The 24,442-nt window shown below is 48.7% G+C and overlaps 8 protein-coding genes across 8 annotated transcripts; 3 read left to right on the forward strand and 5 right to left on the reverse strand.

The window, feature by feature from the left end:
- Positions 1-92: 92 nt before the first annotated feature.
- On the reverse strand, positions 93-1,941 carry PENARI_c034G08304 (uncharacterized protein; the record flags this gene model as incomplete). Its single annotated transcript, XM_022636732.1, has 2 exons — positions 93-929; positions 1,792-1,941. The coding sequence occupies 2 exons, from the start codon at positions 1,939-1,941 to the stop codon at positions 93-95; spliced, it is 987 nt and encodes a 328-aa protein (XP_022483415.1).
- Positions 1,942-2,037: 96 nt separating this feature from the next.
- Positions 2,038-2,511, forward strand: PENARI_c034G02123 (uncharacterized protein; the record flags this gene model as incomplete). Its single annotated transcript, XM_022636691.1, has 1 exon — positions 2,038-2,511. One exon carries the CDS (start codon positions 2,038-2,040, stop codon positions 2,509-2,511), a length of 474 nt encoding a protein of 157 aa, XP_022483450.1.
- A 743-nt stretch (positions 2,512-3,254) lies between these two features.
- Positions 3,255-3,901, forward strand: PENARI_c034G07892 (DUF3602 domain-containing protein; the record flags this gene model as incomplete). Its single annotated transcript, XM_022636727.1, has 3 exons — positions 3,255-3,294; positions 3,415-3,618; positions 3,735-3,901. 3 exons carry the CDS (start codon positions 3,255-3,257, stop codon positions 3,899-3,901), a joined length of 411 nt encoding a protein of 136 aa, XP_022483417.1.
- Positions 3,902-4,447: 546 nt separating this feature from the next.
- Positions 4,448-5,830, reverse strand: PENARI_c034G03109 (uncharacterized protein; the record flags this gene model as incomplete). The annotated part of the gene is made up of 2 exons (XM_022636697.1): positions 4,448-5,620; positions 5,753-5,830. The coding sequence occupies 2 exons, from the start codon at positions 5,828-5,830 to the stop codon at positions 4,448-4,450; spliced, it is 1,251 nt and encodes a 416-aa protein (XP_022483396.1).
- A 2,639-nt stretch (positions 5,831-8,469) lies between these two features.
- On the reverse strand, positions 8,470-14,691 carry PENARI_c034G00699 (uncharacterized protein; the record flags this gene model as incomplete). The annotated part of the gene is made up of 7 exons (XM_022636680.1): positions 8,470-9,767; positions 9,818-10,633; positions 10,687-11,158; positions 11,215-11,613; positions 13,950-14,125; positions 14,375-14,578; positions 14,637-14,691. The coding sequence occupies 7 exons, from the start codon at positions 14,689-14,691 to the stop codon at positions 8,470-8,472; spliced, it is 3,420 nt and encodes a 1,139-aa protein (XP_022483408.1).
- A 1,516-nt stretch (positions 14,692-16,207) lies between these two features.
- On the reverse strand, positions 16,208-16,893 carry PENARI_c034G07784 (uncharacterized protein; the record flags this gene model as incomplete). Its single annotated transcript, XM_022636726.1, has 2 exons — positions 16,208-16,691; positions 16,745-16,893. The coding sequence occupies 2 exons, from the start codon at positions 16,891-16,893 to the stop codon at positions 16,208-16,210; spliced, it is 633 nt and encodes a 210-aa protein (XP_022483458.1).
- A 556-nt stretch (positions 16,894-17,449) lies between these two features.
- PENARI_c034G00708 (sugar porter family MFS transporter) lies at positions 17,450-19,186 on the forward strand (the record flags this gene model as incomplete). Its single annotated transcript, XM_022636681.1, has 4 exons — positions 17,450-17,621; positions 17,680-17,981; positions 18,037-18,933; positions 18,989-19,186. 4 exons carry the CDS (start codon positions 17,450-17,452, stop codon positions 19,184-19,186), a joined length of 1,569 nt encoding a protein of 522 aa, XP_022483429.1.
- A 263-nt stretch (positions 19,187-19,449) lies between these two features.
- On the reverse strand, positions 19,450-21,622 carry PENARI_c034G02008 (glutaminase family protein; the record flags this gene model as incomplete). Its single annotated transcript, XM_022636690.1, has 3 exons — positions 19,450-19,457; positions 19,516-21,432; positions 21,484-21,622. The coding sequence occupies 3 exons, from the start codon at positions 21,620-21,622 to the stop codon at positions 19,450-19,452; spliced, it is 2,064 nt and encodes a 687-aa protein (XP_022483434.1).
- Between the last annotated feature and the right edge of the window lie 2,820 nt (positions 21,623-24,442).

The raw sequence follows: 24,442 nt of genomic DNA on the forward strand, positions 1-24,442 counted from the left end.
ACCGCAATGCATTTAAAAAGTTTACAAGGCAATTCCAATTTATATATCCCCTTTGACAGAGTAGGGAAAGCATTGAAGTATATTCTCCGTAGTCACCCTAAGCTGAGTTTGATCCCCTCTCTGTCCATGAGTGGCCGGATTCCATAAGGGCCATAATACATTCCGTCGTCACGCAAGGCCACCCATAAGCTTGATAGGAACTGCATTAGCCTGGTACAACAGTGGGTCTTGTTTTCCATACTCAGTATCGCCGAAACAAGTTCATTCTGCTCTTTCAGAGATGTAATGCACGATCCGATATGGATTGCGGGCCACAGGAGGGTTCCCCATGCCGCACTTGATGGCGATATAGACCTCAAGAGCTTCCTTGATTCGCAGACACAAGCTTCGATCTTGGTCTGGATGCAAGGTGCGGGCATCCCCGGGCCATTCAAAGCGCATTGGAGAGTCACAAGCAATGCCACTTGTTGGATGAGCGCTGCTGTCACCTCGTCATTATCGGGCCCCGTCGTGGAATTCAATGATGTAGGAATATCCCAGAGTAATATTTCTTCCTCTAACATATCGAATTCTTTCTTGATCTCGGGGTCAAGATACCGAGGAGAAGACCTGCCTGGTTTGGTCGCAAATAGGGCAATCCGGGGAACCATCTCGAACAAAGCATATCCACACCCTGAGCTTCGCCCATGATAATAAGATTGATAGGGGAGTTGCATAAAGTCAGAAGTGACAGTGGCCGTTGGTTGAACAATGTTGGCCACAGGGCCCAGCCCCAGGTATTCATTGACCACTCCCAAGAACATATATTGCTCTGCAATGAAACACGCACAATCTGAATCAACTCGGTCAAGAAGATTGTGCTGAGCTAGCAGAGCTGAACATGGCTGCAGGTGCTGCATCACTGCACCATCTGTATTGCCATCCATAACCTAAAACCGTCGTTAGTAAGCATATCCTGCATGTCTGTTTTGTAAAACGCAAAAAGGCATAATACAGCATACCGTGGGCGCATGGGTAGCTCACCTCAAAGTTGCACAGAAGAATAAGTAGTATCATGAGTTCGAGAGGATTGAATCGAGTGTTGTTCCCATGTTCTGTGATGAGATATTTGGCTTCCCTCAGCGCAACCGCGTAATGAGACAACGCAGAAACATGGGACTGTCGACCATCATAAGAAAGATGAGATGCACTTATGGCAAACACAATATGAAGAAATGCATCATGTTGCTGGGCCAAGGGTAAAACATAAGTGAGAAACGGGTTTTTGATTCCATTTCTGACTATGAGCCGTTGAGCTGACCTCTCGATATAATGGTGAAGAAGGCTTTGCTCGACCGATCGTCCACGTAGTCTAGGCCAATGTGAAAGTGCATAGCGCAGTGATGGAACGTTGAGACACGGTGGAGATGGGACTTTTTGGGGAGACCACTCGTGCCTAGACACAGACCGCAGGGTAGTTCTCCCATTTGCCTTTGTCCAGGAGCAAAGCAAATGGTTGCGTGTGCAGCCCCCACAGGTTGGCTTGTGTTCGTCGCACTTGGTGTGTCGTGCGCGACAGCTTAGGCATCCAGATTTTGTCCTCTTGGCGTTTGTTCTTTTGTAGGGTCGGAATAGGCCTTGGTCATCTGTTTTGAAGTCAAGCAATCCTTGCATATTAGGCACCTCTTCACGGGAAGAAAGGAGGGACATGAAAATGAGAGGTTGAAGTATGGCCGGAGTGGGCCTGCAGATAACGTCGCCTATCCTTTGACGGACTAGCGTGTTTCGAGCTACGGCCATGCGATTGCATACTCCGTTGGCTTCAACTACTACGTCTAGCGACTTGTTTGATGAGATCATGGCTTCTGCGGGCTCCGTATCGTCGATCAGATTACCCATCCACTGAGGGAGGTAGACACGCAAGCGCTTGTTTACCCTAATTCGGCCCATACTACTCTGCATCGGAACTCTATAAAACGACTATTAGTCACTGAACGTTCTTTGGATCATCAAACAACCCCTATCCTATCCAAACAACCATTCTATCAGTTCTAAAAGATGGCTTCTACCTCCAATATCATCCCCAGTTCCGCTTCGCCAACGGCGGTCGACGTTGTGGTCGTCGGCGCGGGCCTGAGTGGACTCCGAGAAGCGTTGGCTATCCAAGCAGTCGGGCTCTCCCGTGCGGTGGTTGAAGCCACTGATAGAGTAGGTGGGAAGACGCCCACTCTCCAATCTAAGAAAGTCGGCCCCGGCGTCAACGACCTCGGCGCTGCTTGGATCAACGATACCTCACAATCAGAGATGCACAAATTGGTCCAACGATATAGGCTGCAGACCGTGGCACAGATGGATACAGGGCTTGATGTTCATTTGCATGGAGATGAAGTTGTCATGTGTCCGCACGGCGTACTGCAGACAATTGCCTCTGCGCATCAGGTAGGTGAGGAATATAGCGGTGGAGGTCTTGATGGCTTCGTTCCGGGATTCATGCAGGCATACTGTGCAAGTTCTTTCATCGGTTCATTATAGACAAAAGATCACGATAATGCTAGCCTACTATGCCTGGCCTTTTACAACATAATGCCGCCATGCATATTAAGCATACCGATTACATCCCGTCATGTAAAAACCAGTTGGGATCACAATGTCCAGCCCAGATAACCAGCCAAGACCGTGATTTCTCGCGTATTTCGTGTATCTGAGTTGATCTTGAGATCAAGACGTGACTTGTCGAAGGTATAAATCAAGGTCAGTAGGTAGGAGATAGTAGAATACAGCAAGTGCTCACTCTCGAGTAGATAACTCATACTGCTCTCCTCTACTATATGCTACACCATTTAATAGCCTCATTTCTTCTATTCTTCCACTTCTGTACGATACCGTCTAGGGGTCGCTGCAGATTTGAGTATAAACATTGTATTAAATAGGAAATAATTGGGGTTTATAAGCCCGGAACATAGTACCATTTCCTTTCGAAGGTTTTCAGTGTAGATGCTTGGCGCTAGATTCAGTTAGTCTCATTCCAACCATGAACGCATGCGGGGATGATCGGATTCGATAAGAAACCCTGCGCAGATTTATGACCTCAAATCTCCAAAGCAGGAAAGCGAAGAAAAGAAGATGTAAAGCTCAAGATTGGACAAAGATAAAGAAGAGCCACCCGGCGAAAAAATTCTGTCGTCATTTCTGGGCGCGATTTTCTCCCCACAGCTGTCTCTCTCTCCCACTCCGCCACTCCTCGAGTCGACCATCTACCGCCCTCAAATTCAACAATGTCAGGCCGACAAATCTCCTATGGCCGCGGAGGCGCAGGTAAGCCCATCGCAATGCTCTCCAACCCGACGCCCACAGTTCCAACCCACATCCCATCACCACACCACGCCTTGTTCCTCAGTCACCACTTACCAGCCCATAACTAACAAAACACCACAGGCAACATAAGCCGCCAACAAAGCGCACCATCCCCAAAAGATCTCTTCACCCCAACAATCAAACAAGAAGTCTACACAACCGGACGCGGCGGCTCAGGAAACATGGTGCACAACGACCCCGACCGGCCCGAGATTGCGCGCGAAAGCCAAGACGTCGAGTCGCCGCCGTTGCGCGCACAGCAGATTCCCCACCACACTGGACGAGGTATGATTTTGCCATCCATAATAGAAAATCACATATGAAATCATACCCAGGAAAAGATATGGGTATGGACCAGACATAGGATGGACACTGGCTAACACATTGTGTTCGCTTAATAGGCGGCGTTGCAAATGCCTACATCCCCACGCCCGAGGAGGAAGAGCACGAGAAGAAAATCCAAGAACAGGAGGCTGAGCTTATGCGTGTGCGCACTCAGTCAAAGGATCGGGTCAAGGAGCTTGAGCATGAGAGGCAGGAGTTGCGGAAGGAGTCGCCTTCTGCTTGAGCTTATTCCTTGGGTAGGGTTCGGTCGCCTTTGCCTGTTTGAGTGGGAGTCAGTTATCGTCTAGCGCCATATCGCGCTAGTTCTTGTTCTGCTATGCGGGGTCGGGCTTTGAGGGGCTCATATTCGGTTCTGGGTTGACTCTGATGGTTGCGATGCTGAAGGGAATGGTCCTGGAGAAAGGATGAACGTGGTGTTCAACTGCGGAGACTATTTTCAGGACTTTTGCTCTTATCAGGCGAAAGTCGAGGTTTTGCGTGTTTGCTTTTTTTTATTTCTTATCTTTGCCCCTTGTCCTATCAGATGCTTCACTATACCCTTGGACCGGGGGAACGGCGTCTACTTGGGTCGAGGCTTGATTTCCCTTTTTTTTCTATTACACTTTAGATTTGAAAATGATACTCTCCATTCAAACTTCAAACTATATGTGTATCCAAATGTCTACGCTAATTACACGCTTCTCGTATCTCATTAGAAATGCAATGCAAACCGTGCAAGGTCAGAACAATCACGCCAAAAGACGAAGAACGGGCAATAGTCACACCACCCTCATGCCGGAATAAAACACCCCGTGGCATCAATAGGCCAGCTAATAAGCTCACGCCATTCCGGTTCCAGCAGATCCCCAATTTCCCTCAGAATCCTAGTCCCCCAATCGCCCATCCACCACATATCCCGCAGATGATGCAAGATAACAGCATAATGAGCCAGCACGACAAGCGCGAAAGGCTGGTGCGAAGTCATGAGGTCCAAAAACGGCTCTGGAACACGGAAACTCCAACAAAATGCAAACACCCTCGGCTCGCCGCCTTTCATCAGTTGCTCGAGGGAATTGCTCAGATGCTCAATTGCAGAATCATATAGATCCTTCGGGTGCGCTGGGTCACGCTCGGATTCCATACTATTCTGTCTGCGCAGCGAGAGAGTCACCAACCGCGACATATCAGGCATTGTTGGGCGCGAATCATCCGGTGCAATGAGTGGCCCGAGCTCGGTAACAGAGATGCGGTCAATAAGGCGCATCTGAATGCTAAGCAGCCACCGGGTCAACTGGAAGACCTCGAAGAACTCATCCAGCGGGCCTGGTTGGTCTTCGTCTGGCTCGTCGTTTTCGATTTCGAGAATGCAGTAGCCGAACGCGAAGACGAGCATTATGCAGCAGAGGGCGAAGGTGGCGTTGCATTCTGGGTCTGTTAGGTCTTGGCTGTCTTGCCGGAGTCCGTTTAGCGCATGTGTTCGGTGGGACCGGGCTGTGTCGAGGTACCGCCACCGTCGGGAAGGTCCTGCGCTTGATGATGCTAGGTGCAGGGCTGATAGGGCTAGGAGGCCGTGGCGCAGGGCTGGGTATCGGAGGGAGAGGTTCGGGACGATGGTTTGCCATATTCTTTCAGATGGGGGGTCTCGCGCCAATGATTTGTAGGTTGTTGTGCACCAGTGCATCATCAGTTCGAGGTCTTGGAGATGGAGGGTTTCTTCCATTTTTTCTGGTAGGCAGGTCTGCGTAAGGGCATATTTTGAATCGGTCGTTGCCTGAGTTCGGGTTTCTGTCATTGATGATAATGGCGAGCCCATCAATGTTGAGGTATACGAAGCGCTGGACGAAGACGGGGATCGATATTTGATGTCTATCCGGGTCAACCGGGGTCGAGGCGGATATTGGCTGAGTATATTGCGGCCAGCGCAATGTAAACAAGTCGGGGTTGAGCCCGGGTTCTCCTTGTACTATAAAGCCGTTAGATATATTCGGTAGGATAAACCCGACGCACGCAAAATCTGGTGGTCCAAATGGGACCATATACAAGGTCTCATGGCTTCGGAACATGGTCTAAGCGGGAATGGAAGTAGGTGTCATACCTTGATCCGTCGGCGACTTTGCATGCTTTCCTGGAGTCGCTTATTTGACCAAGTCACGGCAGGTTCAAGTGATTCCATGGCAGAGGGGTAAACACCCGCACGAGACCTTGTTTGTGTTTTTGTCCCCTTAAGGTTCCGGGGGGAGAGTGGGCAATTTGAACCTCTGCCAAGTTGATCAGACAAGATCGGCGATCCCAGCTCTCACCCAAAGGAGTATGAGTGCGGAAAACCCCCAAGAGAAATAGTCATAGCGGTGGACCGACAATGGGTCATCGCCTTGGCCTCGGTAATTCTCTAAAAGTGCAACGCACCGAAACAGTGGAGAGACTCTAGGAGAGAGGCCAAGCATCCCGAATTGGCAAATGCAGCCCATTCACGGGTGGCTCGTGCTCATGACATAATCCGAGGTCCACTCTCCTTCTTCAGTCCTAGTGACAATATAAGCTACCCTGGCCTTCATTGATAATGGCTCCTATTCAGAGCAAAACTCCGAGGCCCCATCCGTTTCGAGCAAGTGCTTACAACCAGGCTCACGCTAGGCACTTTACCACTTTACCCTAGGGGAGATAAGCTCGGGGATTGCCCTTCCCTGCAGATCAATGGAACATTCCGATTCATAATCATAATGGCGAAAACCAGTTCAGCTGCACATTATACACGGCCCCACACCCCCCTGGGGGCGAAAGTTATGAAGCCCAAAGCCCAAAGCGGCCTAGTGCAGTGGAGCTGATCCACAAAGGTTCCAACCTGCTTTTTCCCGATTGGGGATAGCGGAACTCTTGACCGATGACCCTTTGACCGTGCATACCCTAACCTCCTAACCTTGCTCCCGATTGGCATGCAACAGTATTGTCAATGCCTAGCTGTGGTCCAATAAACAACCCCTATCTTCTCATCCTGATTTGGGCAATATTAGCTGCAATCGCGGCATATATAACCTGTGATCGATCGCCTAACCCATGTCCATTTTCTAGAACAAGTCGCTACAAAAAGCCTTGGCCCCCGCCAAGTCCCCCGAACACATCAATCGCGTGGCTATTTTCAGCCTGACAAGGCTCGCGTTGCGGTGGAGCGTCCATTACTGCCGCTTCATTTACCAAATTAGTCAAAGTAGGGCTTCGGCGCGCTAGATCTTTTCTGGTTCGGGATAATCTTACCTTCGGGAATGCCGGTGCGTTTATTGATCACGACGCCACTGCGTGTGGTTCGTGGGGGCCGATCGGATGGCGTATACTTACATATATTATATACGAAGACCGAACTTCTCCGCATATACGCCATCGCGTATAATATCGCATCCTGCGTATATGACAGATCCTGTGGCTCCACTATCAGTGCACGGATACTATAATGGTGCGAGCTGCTGTACGGAGCACGGAGTATGAAGTTTCGGGCATAGTCTCGGGAATACAATATATACGAAAAACAGATAGTGACCTCGGATTAATGAAGTTGACTCTGATAAAACAAAACATGGTATCACCTGACTTGCGACAGCAGCGATCTGATCGGATTGGGGGCTGTACACGTAGAGACCGCTATCTGGGGCCCGGTCACACATTTTTTCATGGTGTAGATAATAGCCATCAATTGATGTAGGTGTCCACGCAATGTATCTGGAATGTAGTTAACAATCAGCGAAATGATCACGAATCCGAAAAGACCGCGAGGCGAAAACTTGTTCCAGACATTTTTCTTTTCGAAGCAGGAGCCGCAAAGAATGGATGCCGCAGCCGACATCCAAACGTCAAGAAAGAAGGCATAGCGCCCTCAAAGCTTTTATAACTGCGTCGGAAACACAGAATACACCACGATGCCGCCATTAGGAGTGAGGCATCCACCTTCTTCTGCGGAGTGCCCTTGAATGGGAATCTCAGGAATTAGGGGTTGCAGGAGGGTCCCTCGCCTCGGTGTAGATGTAAATATCAGTCCCAGAGGCGCGTTCCCACAGCTCTTTTATCGTGTACACGATAGCCAACAACTGGTAAGTTGGAGTCTTCGTCGATGTAAGGATAAGACTCTCGTAAATATGGATAGTCACGATGAATATATTCAGCTGTCGCACCCTTCTCGCGAAGATCAGTGAGCTTCGCAAGATAAGTATTAGGGTAAGTGATTTCGAATTTGTGGTCAACGCGTGCCATCGTCGTTGAGAACGTCGCCAATGATTACTGCCGCAGCACTGAAGGTTGGTAAAAATATCGTTCATGGTAGGCAACTCCTCGCTGTGAACTGTTGAACTTCACGGGCTAATTTCCGTGTTTTGATAGGCGGAGGTCTTGAGACAGAAGGTTATGAATATGCACACACACACACACGCAGAAACATATTATATACAAATATATAGTGCCGTCATGAAGGAGAAATGCGATGCTTGTGCGAGATAAATCCCGCGGTTCCTAAAAACTGATAGTATTAGTCGGCAAGTTGCGTTGAAATGGGGCACAGAGAAAAAACAAATCTTCGACAATCCTATCATCTACGGCAGGGCTTATTCGACCCTCGATCATTATACCTGTGCTATGGATACTGCCCTCTATTGACATAGACAGGAAGACAACCAACTAACACTTGTTAGTGCTTTAGAACCCAATTTTGTCTCAATCCAACCCGGAATAGGGGAAATAAGCAAATTTAAACAAGGATACAGAAATATATATTCAAACCTCATTTCGAAGAATTATAAATAGATGAACAAAGCATAACATACAATAAGGCTATGCCTCCAGACGCAATTTGATATATGGGACCAACTTCACCTCCCCAATAAGCCCATTATCACTGCGCGGGGGAAGAGTAGGCGATAAGATACTCAACAAAGGCGCGGCATCAGAATTCTTAATGTCGCCCAAGATAGTCCGAATATAATTCCACATGGTCGTAGGAGCAACGACAGTCACTTGGTTCTGGCCAACGCGGAGATAAGGCGCAACATCAGCACGGGGAGCGGCGAGATCAAGCGGCGGCAATTGATGCCCATTTACATAGAGTCTGGCTGCGTGTTTGATAGGTGGGAGGACGAGGTAAGCGCCGTCTGCTTTACCGGAGCTTTTGGGTGGAGGCCAGGAGAAGGTTGTGCTATAGTAGCCAAGGCCTGATGCATTCTTGAGACCTTCGATTTGTGCCCAAGAGATCAGAGAGCTTAGAGGGTGGGTTGTATTGTGTTTGTCGGCAATGATCGATGCGTCGGACATGTTTTGTGGCGCTTCCCAATGTTCTGCTGTTAGGGTCCAGTTTGATAGCTTGGTAGCGCTGGCAACTCCAGTTGGAACCTTGATGTGCTTTCCATTCGAAAGACTCAAAGGCTTGGATTCTTTGCTGGCTGAAATGTGCAACACAATGTCGCCGTTGGATGTGGAGTCGCCGCCGAGTACCGCGGAGGATATCTGAGTGACATGGACCTTGGGGCCACTTTCATCCTGGAACCCGATAATTACGGTTTGGTTGCCAGCGAGGCTGAGGGGAATAATCACACTGTCATCTTTGCGCTGGTAGTTGAGAAGGGGTTTTTTGTCTCCCGTCCAAGGATCGAGTAAGAATGGCGTCTTCTTGCTGAGTATGCTGACACTACCAGTTGATGCATTAGTGTCACAAAAGACAAATGCGTGATCCATGCCGTGCACTGTATCCTCTCTCCAGGTTGTGTACCAAGTCCCGTTAGTCTTCACACTGACGCGTGGTGACAGGCCAAGAGAATGAAGCTTCTTGGCAACCTCGCCAGCAGCCACACTGTATACATTCTTTGACTGCTTCAGCACACTGATGGCCTTCTCGACAGATGCTCTGTCTCTGCTATCATAGCTCGCGTAGAAACCAGGGTCGCCACCACTAAGAATCACAGGGAATCCGGCCCGGGCGTACTTCCGAAGATACTGTGCCCCTTCAAGGGTGAGATTGCTGTTTCCCGTGATAACAAGAGCTTTGTATTTAGGTCCCTTAGGCCCCAGTTGCCCATTCTTGATGGTCGCCTCCGGGAGTGCAAAATTATCTGGGGACAAGTAGGAATACGAATAGCCTGAAAGAGGATTAGCCTGATCTAGTGTTCTTCGTTCAACTTTTACTCACCAGAATTGACCAAATCATCCGAGGAATACAGAGTTGGGAAATTCGGGTTCGTGCCAGAAACCTTGTTATAGATAGCAATGTCCGTTCTGGGGATGCCAGACTGTTGCAGATATTGCACTCGCGCAATATAGTTCAACACATCTCCAAATCCATGGTCCCAAGAAGGCTGCTTGTTGGAGTATGAGTCTGAGAAAAGATAGCTGAACGCTGTATAGCCGGGCCACGTAGTGCCGTAATAGTTGCCAGTATACGACTGGCCATGTAGAACGACTTGGTTGACACCTCCGACCACAGCACGGTTGATGGAGAAGAGCAACTCCGGGTGTGGGTAATTGTATGACTCAAGCATCATGGCGCCCATCTCATTTGAGATGACACGCTTTCCAGAGAGATGCGCTGGTCCGGCAAACTGTCGGTAGCCATCGACGTTGTTTCCAAATTGGAGACTTTCGCATTCCGGCGCATTGACAAATGGAATGTTGGCTTCCATGTCCATGGGGAGATTGTACGAAACTTGTGCCGACATTTGAAGACTGAGTTTTGAATTTATCCAGCCGGTGATTTCCTGCAAATAATTTCGGTATCCTTCTACCAAGGCACCGCGGAAATCGTTGATGTAGCCAAGTCCTTGGTCAGGGGTATTGAGTCGACATTGGGTGTAGCCTGGCTTCGTGCTTTGGGTGTTGATGTTGTTGTCACCGTACATCAACAGAGGCAGAAAAGTCTTCAAATCGTATCCATATTTGGATTTGAAGATAGTTGGGAGAGAGGGAGTCCAGGCCATGGTCGATGTAATCTCAATACTATCCTCCCATCCTGCAGGAATTTAGCCAATGCTTCAGAGGCAGTACTAAAACCTTTAGACTTACCGTAGTTGCCAACCTCTTTCAAAAGTTCTGACGTCTCACTATCTAGAAGGTGTGTCTCCCAGAATTTGGTAATCGTCTGGGCCCCACGAGCACTGTAGTGATCGACAATAAAAGATCCGTTTCCAGTAATGTCTTTGGTCTCGGAGTTTGTGTACTCCAAGTTCTTGCTGTATGTCTGAAGCTGATAGAAAGCGAAGAGCCTGTAAGATGACTGTGCCAAAGGAAGATCAAGGGAGACACGTCCACTAGACGATACTTTGTCTGTCCACTCTGTCAGGCTGCTATTCTTGAGTGTCAACTCCAAGTACCATGTCTGGGCTGCTCCAAAGAAGGAAGGACTGCCTGATGCAAGACTGTGGTTCTTTGATGCGAGGACCTCAGCTGATACGAGTGCAACGAGCTCGCCAGATCCCCACCCAGGAATGACACCAGCAAAATGCCCACTCGATGGGATGGTGACGGACGACGATTGCTTACGAGATGTTAGCGCGACAAATACTCGAGGGATTCCCTGTTATATGGTCATACCAAATCCCACATCAGACCTTCATCATCTGGATTAGCTGGAACACCCTGTCCTTGGTTTGGTCCCATGGCGAAATCCATCGCAAGCCCAGCCTCCTTGTGTGCCTTCAGCGCAGCCAAGAACAGCTTGTTGTACGACGGAGTACCAAATCCATACTTCGACCAATCTGCATCAGCAGGTTTGACATCTAGGCTTCCACCATAGTTATAAAAAGGTAGGAATTCCACTCCCCCGGCACCAATCGCACCGGCAGATTTTATATTATCTTTGACGATTTCGGCATCAACACTGGCATCGGGGAGCCAGTAACGGAACCGAGGACGGAGACGTGCAGCAGGGTTTTCAAACGATCCTCGGTTCACTGGCGCATCCGTCTGATCATTTGTATCGGCAATGACAGGCTGTAAGAGCAGCAGCACCCCTAGAAAGGGGACTAGTGGCTTCCACATCGCTCGGGTATCCTGAGTTGACACACTGCAGCCGAGCGTTGTCACCGAGGATGCTAAGCAATGAATTTGAATTGGGTAAGGCAAACAGGGAAGGCTGCTTTGATTGATGGTCTAAATGATAATCAACCATGGTCTTTATACATCCATTCAAAGCACCGTGTGTTACATGTGCTGCATATGAATACCCCACACAATTGCTCTGGCGTGACTGGGGCTACAAGGTTTCGGGCTGGTCTACCCCGACAAATCTTTCACTCATGAATAGCGTTCAATGTTATTGGACATCCTGAATTATGCAGATGGGCCCTTGAGGAGGGAGTGGTCCACACTTTGGGCAGATCCACCTAGGTACACAGGTACGAATACGAATACGTCGCCATAAAATTCCTAGACTAGACCTATTATATGAAGCTTTACCAGGGAATTCGGGATGAACTTCGCCGATATGAGTACTTTGATTTCTTCTCGGTTATTTCCCCGCGGGGAACCCTGTTAGCGCTGCGGACTAGTCAGGCCCCTCATCGTCACAGGTGCAGATCATAGACCTCCTGCCACAAGAAATTATTTCCGGTGGTTGGAACACTCAAGTGAGGAGCTTGAAATGTATTGAACCTCTCCCTCGGTATGAAATAACTCAGTGCCGCTAGCCTCTATGTGCAAAGTTCTTTCTGCTTCCAACGATTTTGTCTTCGCATCGACACATTGCGCTCAAATGTCGGACATACTAGGTCAGATATCTGCTAATAGTTTCCGTGGATTGTACTTCATTAGTAAGAAACTCATATTCGAAAAAATCTTTGGGATCTAGAGCTCCTAGGGCCAAAAAGACCGAACATTGAGAAAACAAAATCAAATTCTACGAACTAGCGCCTGCGTGTTTAAAATCGTACTGGTCTTGGCGGCCAAGCATCTCAACTATTATATATTATCTGATGACTGCGAGGTGCAACCCTACTTGAGGATGTTACCCCAACCTAAATCGCATGCTTTATCCATTTCCATTTCTGATTAGTGTTATATACTGCTTTATTCGAGAAGCACGAGGATCTATATCACACTATCACTGCTATTATATAGAGAGCACATATAATATCTTGCCGTGTTGAATAGTTTATCTTTTAGTTACATTTCCTGGTGGGTTTTGGGGCAGATCTGACCCGTCAATTTATATACCGATCGATTTCTAGGTTTAGGTACGGTCTCAAAACATGATCTCGTCAGATTTGCCATTCAAAGACGTGTCGTTTACTCCAGGACCACACTGCAACAGGCTAATCTAAGCGCTTGATCAACGACGCACAGGGATCCGAGATAGGCCGCGGCCACAGAATATCGTTATATTCAGTGTACGATCACACCGAAAACAGTACATTTCATCGGTCATCTCTTTATAATGACGGTGGATGCATGTCTCGCGGCAGAGCTGCGCCGAGCTCGGGCCGTTTGGTACCCCAGTGGCAATGTTATGCACCACAAAAGACATGACATAGCTTGCTGGAATCGATTTGGTGGAGGGTTAGAGTATGACGGTCACTGGCAATCTTCCAAGGTTGGGAGAGGCCGCTTATAATCTTATCACAACACTACATCTAGCTACCCGGCATGAAAAGGCGTCTGTCGGTGGAGGCAGATCTGCACAGTGAATATAAACAACACAGAATTCTACTATTGTCCTTGATTCCTAACTCTCAGGAACCACTCGACGGTCCAAATCAGGAAGGAGAAGGATATCCGCGCATTTGCTTGCATATTATTCTCCTTTTGTTTGACCTACACACGAGATACGGATCTTCCAATTGCCTCGACCTCATACCAGCATATGTCAGCATATATCAGTACAAAATATCCTCAATTCATCCAACACTCGGCTAGCAAGGGCGCTATGATCTTTGACGTATTCAAAGAAAGAAAAACAAGTCTGGATTCTGTCAATATATTCTTCCGCCGCATGCGCGTCAAGGCGTTTTGCCTCTGTAGCGATGGTCAAGGCAGCGGAAAACAAGGCGGAGGTCGTTGCCCTTCCGTAAGGAAGAGATGCAATAATTAGTTGAACGGCGATAATACGGAAGGGGAAGAATTGCCACTCACCATGGGCGATGGCGTGCTAATACAATCTTGTGTCGCTGGACCATTGATACAATTGTATTAGCCGAATTCAAACATAGTGCTTTTGATCTGGCAAGCAAGGCGTCGGAAGAAGAAGAAGCCCATCGATGCTGTAGTGCTCGGTTGACTTTCATTCGATAGAACAATAGCGACAGGGAAAGGGTAGTTTGCTGCCATAGTACCCATGGTGGATACTGCTCCTTGTCTGTGACTGCTCCTTCCAGAAGATAGGATGGCAACTGTGAGATAATGTTGGCCAGTGCTTCATCCGTTGTCAGAACGAAGTCTTCAAGAAGATTCTCGCCACTGATATGTTCAATAGCGGCCATTTGAACTTCAAATCGATGGTTAGATTTGGCTAGAAGAATCATAGCGTTGTGATAATCGATCGGACGTGGTTTTTGGATTGCCATATCGGGATGGTCAATTAAATCCGTGGTTAATTCCTCATCCGATAGAACCAATGGCAATCTGACGCGAAAATCTGTTTCGTGTATAGAATGTGGACGCGACGGTATAGAGAGCCATTCGCAGATTACCAAGGTCCACCAAACTCGCCGACTGATTTCTTGAGTAACAGGGTCATCGGATACCGGAGGAGGCTCACAGTCCATCCCCAGAATTTGTCCTATCCTTATTCCAGTTGCTTGAAGGACTGGTACAAGATCAAAATCTCCGACATTCTTAGCCAGCCCAAGAAGTATTGCAATGACTTGTACCGTCTTGAAGTCTGGATTTCGCATGAAATCCGCTTCGTTGAGGAAGAATAGTGCAGCATCGTACCAATTTTGCACAAGCTCTGACGTATTTTCTAATACAAGTTAGATTGACGGGTATTGAATTCGAAGGACAAGAGTGGAGGATCAGACCTCGAGGTAAGCCCGCTCCTTTGGCTTCATCTTCGTCCATGAACATAAGACTCATCTTTGATCATCAGCCTCCTGCCTCGCACGTAGAGGAGAAATCTTTCTTACCGCGATGAAGCCAAAGTATGTAGCAAGCCAGAGAGAATCGCCATCAACGAAAATCGGACTCACCCAAGCAGCTTCGTGCTCGAAATCGAAGGTTTGCCGATGAACCGCAAAATGGATCCACGAAGTCCATGTAAAACCGTGAGATAATAGCACATCGCTACAGTCTTTGGTCGGCATCCAAATGTCTGTTCGGTCCCACACCTTCCTCTGATAATCACTTTTGCTATGCTGCGAATTGACCTGATTCTCAAGTTCGTCGATATAGTTTTCCTGTCTTGGAACCACAGAAAGTGTGTTCAGCTGTCTGAAAGGCATTGTTTTCAACAGCTCAGCCTTCAGTCGATCGTTCTCTTGTTGCAGCTCAAAATATGATAGGGCGGGTTTTGGCTTTGCACTGGTTCTAATTAGCGCCGATACATGTACCGTATTGTTTCACGCACTTTGCCACTCGGCCTCTGACGTTAACAACTTCTCTTGCACAAGTGCTTTCGAGGCCTCTTGAAAGACATGTTTTACATGGTACTTTCTTGTCGCATCTTACTCGGCGCTTAGCACAACTAGAGCAAGCGGTAGGTGCTCTTTGGCTCTTCCGTGTGGTTGCCATTTATAAGATCTATGCAAAAGGCAAGGAGCCCAATAAAGGCGCAAATGCCGGGTTTTGAACGTTGCGCGGGGTCTGAGTTGATTGGCCAGAATAGCCTCCTGTGATTGGTCCATGCGGACACTGATAGGGCAACAAGCTATCTAAACTTAAGGGTGTAGCTGGTTTATACCAAGGTCGCAGTTCTACCATTTCTGGTCGTTTGAGGTAGCGAATGTAGGATACGGAGAGCAGATGATAATACAGTCCAAAAGTGAGTAAAAACGAGGCCAAAAAAGAATTGTTGAAACAGGCAGCAAGCCCAACCCCTTTCTTTTGTAAGGAATCTCAACATATATGAAAAGGGATATTGATCCAGTGTCTATTTGCAAATTAAGGCACCAAAAATATAAGATTCACTGAATATTGCATCTCCACTACATGAGTGTCTAAATACCACGAATTTTCTTTTAGCCTCAATACCTTGCCTTGCATACAAAGTTTTCGTCAAAACATGGGATTAGTTTCTCGCTTTTGATATCGGTATGCATGAAAAATCCCAGTGACGTGATATGTAAAGTGTTAGTAGGGTATTTTCCCTGCCAGTTTCAATACCAGATCTGTCTCGATGGGCTCTTCGAAAAGACGCTTGGCCGATTCATCCTCGTCTTCTCCTGGACGCTTCGCGCTGCTTGTATCTGTGAACAGATTTTCATGGGGCCAGTGGGTCTGTTTAACCAGTCAATAAATACCCCTATACTGAGGAGGTGAAGGGTCTTGCCGTTCCAATCCGCTTGTCAAAGAATTCCGCTTTTTGTTGCAAGATCTCAGGCTTTGCAAAGGAAGCTGGCGTATAGCACGCATCTATGACCATTAGAAAAGCCGCTTAGACAGGAGTAGAAAACTCACAAACAAGGGCGCGTAGATTCTGAGAGGACGGGACACAATTGAAATGCATAGTGCGTGAATCCCAGAGGATAAGGTCTCCGGCTTCAGCATTTACCTTATGAATCTCACAGCCTCTTTCCTCAAACCACTTCACTTCACTTTCATCAAAGCCAAACCAATCGCTAGGACCCCAGGTTTCTCGGCCAATTGTGCCAGAATGAGTTCTGAAAAATGCAGGCATAAGCTTCGTAGACCCCTTCATGACAAGAAGACCCCCATCTTGAGGACCATTTGGTGCAAAGTTGAGGATACCCTGAACACACTGCATACCCTCTCGCAGCGGGCTCTGGTCGATATGAGGCCAGGGTTGCGTTTGTGGAAGAGCAGTACCACATGGAAGCGTAATATTTATTCCATCAAAGGAGACAAGAAGCTTGTCTGTCCCCCACAGCTTTGCGAAGGCTTCGATCACTCCCGCCTCTCTGAAAATTGAACTATCAGACAGTTTCAAATAGAGGTGAGATTGAAGACTTACGTTCGAGCCTCCCATACAAAGTTCTCATGCTGAACTCTATATCCATGGTACATTCCTCCTTTGATGTGTGTGGGTAAATGGTTCTCATTCCAAGTCGAGCGATTGTTTCTGTCGAAGCCAAAAGGGAAGCTCTCGAGCCACTGAAACATCTTGTCGATGTAGTATTCACACCGTGCTTGCGGAATCGCATTTTTTACCACAACATATCCTTGTTGAAACAATTCATCTCGCCAGTCCCCGTGAATTTTGAAATCATCCACCGTGACTTGATGGACCGTTGGATGAGGCATGGCTGAAACGCAAGTAGTGATAACTTTCGAGATGTTTGCTATGATGAAATTCACTACTTGGAAAGAAATGCTCGACCTCTCTATTTAAAATCAGGGCATAGAAAATTTGAATCTATGAATGTAACCCGAAAACAGATCGACGGGAGCCGCCGCGACTCCGCAGATAAGCCAAAACTCCCGCGAGAACCGTATGAAACTCCCGCGAGACTCGTGCGAAACTCGCGCGAGTTCCTCCGACAAACTTACACAACCATCGATAAGCCATTTATACATTCTACAACGGCCAACGGATCTATTCTTTGCTGGGAGATACCGTCAGTCATGGCGACATATAAGTTTGATGAGCTCCTTGGTTATTGCAAATCATGCTACTTCGGTCTGTGTTAATCCCAGAGATCAACCTGAACCTCACAATATGGCTGCACCTATTCAGGAAACAGAAACCAATCGCTTTGACAAATGGTGGAAGGATCTTGGTGTTCGCAAGCTGCTGGCATGGCAGGCCACCATCCTTGTATCGCAAATGACCACCGGCTATGATGAGAGCGTGGTCGGAAGCTTTCAATCCATGAAGCCCTGGGTTAAAGGTCTGTAGTTCTCTTGAACAACCTTCAATGCATGAATTAACTGCGTCGCTCTTATCAGATATGGGACATCCCAGTCCATCTAAGATAGGTCTCATGACAACCATTGTCTTCGTTGGTGGGTTTACCGGTGCTCTGGTTGCCTCACCCACGGCCGACCACTTTGGACGACGAATAGGCATGTTTGTTGGAGCAAGCCTGACATTTGTGGGAACAATCCTGCAAACAGCCGCGCAAAGCTCTGGCATGTTTATTGGTGGTCGCTTTTTAGTTGGCTTTGGAATTAGTTTCACTTGTGTTGCTGGGCCCTCGCTGCTCTTCGAGCTGGCTCACCCGGCAATGCGTGGCACAATAGCCTCAATGGTATTATCCAAAAATCCTCATGTTTAGGCTTTAATGGCTAATGTTGGACTTCCAGTTCAACGTACTTTGGTACGTAGGGTCCATCATCGCCGCATGGGTAACCTTCGGCACAGGATATATGCTTACCAGCTGGTCATGGCGTATTCCATCCCTCATCCAAGGAGTCCCCGCACTGCTGGTCATGGTATCCGTTCTTTGTGGCTTGCCCGAAAGTCCTCGATGGCTTTGTGCAAACCAGCGAGTTGAAGAAGCCCAGCAGCTACTTGCAAAGTATCACAGCAACGGCAATGCCGACTCGGCCCTCGTGATAAGTGAGATGAAAGAGATACAGACCTTCTTGGAGGCTGAAGCAGCAGCCCGAAAGAGTGGTCAGAGTAGCTGGGGTATTCTTTTCCGGTCGCCAGCAAACAGGAAAAGGATTGCCCTGGTAGCTACTGTCGCCCTTTTAACACTCTGGAATGGCCAGGGCGTAATCTCATACTACTTCAGCCCGATTTTGACCAGCGTCGGTATTACTTCTACGCCCCAGCAGACCGGTATCAACGGTGGCTTGCAGATATGGAACCTGCTCTTCGCCCTGACAGGGGCCGTACTTGCGGATCAAGTCGGGAGACGAACCCTCTGGTTGACCTCGTTCATTGGAATGATCATCGCCAATATTCCATTGACAATATCATCTGCCATGTATGCACAGCATGGGTCCAAAGGAGCCTCTTATACTGTTGTTGTCTTCCTTTTTCTCTACGACGCGGCCTTCAACTTGGCCAACAACCCCCTTCTGTATTGTTATCCGACCGAGATTCTGCCATTCTCTATTCGGGCCAAGGGATTAGGACTTCAAGTGGCTATCTCGCAAGCAGCTCTTACTATTAACCAATACGTGAATCCAATTGCGCTAGATAGCATTGGTTTCTACTATTACATATTTTACCTGGGCGTGCTTATCTTTGGCGTAAGTGAAGTTTCGGCTACTAATTCCAGAATTCGCACACTGACGCGCTTTACAGACTTTGATCATATTCTTCACGTTTCCAGAGACGAAAGGCAAGACCGAACTTGAGCTCGCGGCTCTTTTCGGGGATCACAAATTGGACCACGAATACCCGGTTACTCTTAATGGCTTGGAGGCAGGAATGGAAGGCGTGTCAGAACCCTACAAAGGAGGCATAATAGTTACCGAAGAGAAGGGCTCCACTCTACAATGATGCGAGGTTTGCCTTTTGGAGTGATTGGAGTGATTGGAGTGATGAAATCTTAGAGAGACTTCAGATCTATTCAATCAATATCCTTTTTAGTACTGGTGCATAGCAGTGGAAGTAATGAACATTGCTGTCATCGAAGTTGATTTATGACGCACTGTAGATCGGGCACTGCAATTCCAATACCCAAGCCAAGCCAAAATGCAAACGCAAATGCGAATACGAAAATGTCACAACGAAATACCGCTAGACCAAAAATGTCACTGACACTAATAGTCTTCTAGTAATCGTGTTTCTATCGTATTTTCACGCCGACACAAAATAATCTCACGAACCCCAAGTATTAGCCCCACCCAACGCAGCCAACGCGAAATGACTCCCAAGCGTCGGCCTAGCACGGAAAGAATACGAGTCCCCAGCAACATACTGCCCACTGTCCTGCACCCAATAACGATCCGAGAACGGCGCGGAATTCAACCCATTAGCAACATAAGCATGCAAATCCTTGATGAGCAACTCCCTCGCAGACCCAGTAACAGTAGCAGCAACAAACGACTGCCAATTCGTCTGACCCCAGCCAATAGCCCCGTCAAGCGGTACGCCCGCTTTTTGCCGGACGGTTGGGTAGAAGGCCGCTGTGGCGTTGTACGCTTCTTCGGGGAAGATGTCTAGACCGAAGAGCAGGTCTGGGTAATGGTTGTAGACGAGGAACCAGGGTGTGATGCCGTACTGAATTAGGAAGCGGGTTCCTGCGGCGTCGGTGCCGAGGTGGTCTGACCAGATTTTCTCTGCGAAGGATTTGCCGGCTGTTGTGTAGTTTGCTTGGTTCGTTAGGGCGCCGTAGGTTGCGAGGCCGATGGCTGCTTTTACGGCGAGGTTTGTTTGATTTGCTAGTTCGCCCAGAGCGTCGTTGAGGGAGAGTTGGGCGGTTGGGTAGAGGCCGTTTTTGTAGAGGTATTGGGCGTATTGGGAGAGTTGGGAGGCGTAGGTCGTTGCCAAGTCTGTCTTTCCGGTTGCCAGTTGGTAGGCGTAGGTGAGGATTATTATGTTCCCGCTTTCTTCGATGGGCATTTCTTCGCCGTCTTCTGGGTGGCCTGTTGCATTGGGGTAGCTGGCGCCGATCTCGTGGACGGCATACTCTTTTGTGTAGCCATCGCTCCCGCTGTATTGGAGAATGGGGTCGAGGAGGAGCTTAAGGTAGCCTGGGCTGAGGATGTAGAAGATTGGGAAGGTGGCGAAGATTACATCTACGGTATTGATGTTGCCATCGCTGGATATCTCTTTGATAAATGCGCGCGTTGTGCCGGTGTCGAGAGATTCGTTGGGGATCGTGATTTCGATACCACCGTAGACTTGGCGGGTGGAGAGTGCGAGGATGTCCGAATAGTTCGATCCGTAACTAGAGATGCCTGTCGACTGAACCAGTGCATCAAAAGTGACAGATTCCTCACTCGCATCAGAGTAATCGTCTAGAAAATGAGAGACTGCATCCACGGTATCGGCGTAGGTCGCCCGGTAGTATCCCGTCTGGGCTTCGCCGAGGAAATTGATCGACTCTTCACGCACATGGCCGACCGCAAAGGTCACAGCCACTTCCTTGGCGGTTGTTCCAAGATCGTGTGCAAACCCAACCACCCCGTTGGCAGTCCACTCGGCGTGAGTGCCAGACAAAGTTCCATTGGAGATAAAGCTTTGACGCACCGAGGCTGACGGCCCCGAGGCAGTGGAGAGAGAGCCCCCGCCCGCAGGGCGGGTGGCGTAGACGGCGCTTCCCCACAGCGCTTGGCCATTGCTGTTCTCCGAGTATGTCGAGGCATCCGCGCCTTGGATCTGGAACACGCCAGTCGTAGTCTTCGTCGAATAACTCCAACTCACATCGCTGGCTTGACCAACCCAGCTGTGGTCGAGATCAGAATAGATTTGGACCGAACTGGAATCGCCTGCCGCGACAGTCACTGTCAAATACGAGAAGGGCAAGGATTGGCGGAGGTAATTCTTAGGCGAAATCGGAGAAAAGAAATCCAGTGTAAATGTCCGCGATCCGGCTTGCACTGTAAAGGTCGAATGAGTAGAGGTGTAAGTTGCCTCGGTGACAGTGCCGGACTTGGTTCCGCTCAGGGGTACCTTGACCCCAAACAAATTATACGCGACACCATCCACACGCGCCGTGACAGACCAGATGAGATCATTACCAGCCCAAAATTGCGCTCTGCTGGAGGAAAGTGACGCGACCGAATTCCCAGGGATCCACGCTGCCGATCAGGTCAATGAGATTCCGGGGACGATCAGCGATCAGCACGCACCAGAGAGGTAGGGGCTCCGCACAGCCAATGGATACGATGGAGGTTTGATCGGGGAATATGTGATGGCCTCGCTGGTTGGCAGCGACAATATCATAACATACACTGCCGCAAGGGCGGACTGGGGGTTGAACCAGCGCATCTCGTGTCAACAACCGCGTAAACACGCAAGTTCGACACCTTTATACAGGCGAGAGATCGAAGATCGCGACGTGAAGAAAGGGATACGCTGCGCGCCTTTGCCATTTTCTTTCCGGGCAATCAAGGGCTTCAAATACCTCCGAGAATGCATCACGCGTGGCATCTGATCACAACATGTCAAGTGCGCCTTGCGTGAGCGCCCTGCGTATCACTTCCCGTCTATAAAGATGTGGAGGCTGCATTGAAGCGTAGAGTGTATATATAAGCACGTCATCGGGTGAGCTGATGAGTATCTGATCTCCAATCGGATACTTTGTATAGTCGACAGGCGAGAGCCGACATACTTCTCTATGTTGTGTGGTGTCATAGGGACATACTAGTTGCACCCTGGAGCTAACCCCAAGTTACGATGGCGAATAAAATCAAGACTCATCTAGACTTTAATGTCTTGACGGCTCATTCCGCCGAATTAGCTTGTCGCATATGCCAATGTTTGCTTGGTCTATGCCAAGGTACCTGAGTCTCCGCACCCAACCTAAGTGTTTACCACAGATCATAGTGCGGGGCTTCACCATATCTTCGATTTCAAATGCTTACTATCATTTGCTATCAGAATCATCATTGTAGTTAGCCGATAGGTGTATATGTATTTCAGAACAACTTCCAGCGTTATAGATCTTTTCCGTACGTTCGGGGGAAGAACCCAAGGGGTCGCATCAGCTCAGATCGAAAAGGCGCGAATGCAACGGTCTTCTGCTATGAAGGGCAAAACCAGCTTGTCTTGTGTCTAAAATACGAGTTCCTTCTTCCATGGCGTTTTCTTCTTCACCTTTCTCTCTCGTCATCTCTCTCCCCATCTCCCCACATCATCGCCCGCCGGTAAGTACCCATTCATTCATGGTATCAGGCTTGCTTCATGGCGGTGAGATGTATCTGACGACGGTGCCTTTTTGATGACCATGAGTCTGGACTAGACCAGTTACCCCCTTGGAGGAGTCGTACTAACCACGTCTTCTGAAGGCGTTTCCCATGCTGTAGTATCAAGTCAATACCCGAACCCACAGGCCCACCGGGTTTAGTTAGCACTGCTTCACCATATCGGGGGTCTGCCACTAGAACCGGTGTGGGGAGCCTGATAATCACGAGCGCCACAGTCTCCTAATTTCAGCCTTGCTGTTCCAGTTTATAGGATACAGACGGACGCATTGGTATCCATCGAAGCACGGGGTGTATGGGAGCTGTTTTGATGAAGTAATCTGGCTCGCTCGGGATTAGTGACAACGTTATCGTAGAGAAACAGGACCATCCCCAAGATGATCTCCACGCTCCATCTGGAGTACCTGAATGGTGAGGCTGACGCTCGGGTATAGGGCGACCACCCCGGTGGGACCAAAGCAGCCAAGTGGGGATGAGGGCTAAGAGGATTGGCCATTTCTGTGTCTGTTTTGATGGGACATCCTGTTGTTATGACATAGCCAGATCTGAGAGAGTCAAAGAATAAAGTCAACTAGCAAACAATACCATGTTAGCCCGACGTCGCTGTCTAATCACGTGACATGGACAAAATGTCCGGGCAAAAGAAGAGTTAACTGGCAGTGTTAAGATATGAGATTTTGGATATAAAATATGTAGATGTATTGTCACTGATGTGATTTAAAGGGACATCTATCCAGTGTGCAGTATTCCGTACATTTGTTGCGAAAGATGGTTCATAGTATAGAGCGGTGTCTGGTTGATAGATCAGATTAGTCTTCTCCGCCGCACCTCCCCCCGCCTCCCTCTCTCTCTCTGTGCCTCTTTGCCTCTTCTACTTCTTTCTCACCTCTCCCCCTCTCTTATGCGCCAATCACCCAATGCGGGGGAGCGCATGTATCTTCAGTCCAATCAACTCCCGAACAACGACTCCAATAATCCGCCTCGCCGGGATGATCATTGGGCAGTGCATAACCCCCGGTTTTTTGTTCTGACATCTAGCGGTCTGGCAGTGTCTTTCGATGCGATTATGCAGCCCGCTGGAATAGGGTGGCTTGCCAAGGTATGAAAGGTGTCAGCCCAGATGAAAATAGGCACCCAAGGGGCTGGCCACGTCCGAGTCGATGGGCCTCTTTGCATCTGGCACCTTTACACCCTGTCAGGCAAGGCGTGGCTATCAACATTCCCCCCTGTCTTTGTCAATCGAGGGTTCAGTTGGAAGCCACATATCTACTAGGTAGGTAACGACACAGCTTTCACCGTGGCCTCTCCTGCCGCTTGGCTTTCCAGTTCAGCGAACTCCCCACACCCCAATGAGTGGCACCGAAGACATTCCATTTGACCTGAATTAATGTGGATGAACCCTTGCATAGACCGTTCTTCAAATGTGATAACCATGGTCCAATCAGCTACCTTGACGCGCTAGCCCCATCACTCCCGTTCATTCCTCCGGCAGTTACCACACCTTCGGGACTTACCATCGCACATGGAAGTCCAGGGGACGCTGCAAGGGGCTTGGGCAGGTTTACAAGAGGACAGGATGTACCACTGGCTCACGCCTCTGTCTACAGCGTTGAGGCTCTCTACATTTCACTCCGAAGAGTCGGTCTTGAGTTGGGATGGCCCGCTTGGGTCAGATCTTGTCTCCGCGCGGTGGTCGTTCTTTCATTGTGTTGACCCCTGTCGTTGTCCCTTTCACCTCCGGTTCGTGTCAGGTCCCCAGTCCGAGAACCAAACTATCTCGATTGTAGGGTCAAACATGGGCCGACTGCTTGTGGTTCGGGCCCTGACGATGATCCTAGGTTGTGAGATGAAGGGAACAGATCTAAACATAAAACTGTGAATAGAT

This window comes from Penicillium arizonense (assembly GCF_001773325.1).
Source record: "Penicillium arizonense strain CBS 141311 chromosome Unknown PENARI_contig034, whole genome shotgun sequence".
Taxonomy (NCBI): Eukaryota; Fungi; Ascomycota; class Eurotiomycetes; order Eurotiales; family Aspergillaceae; genus Penicillium; species Penicillium arizonense.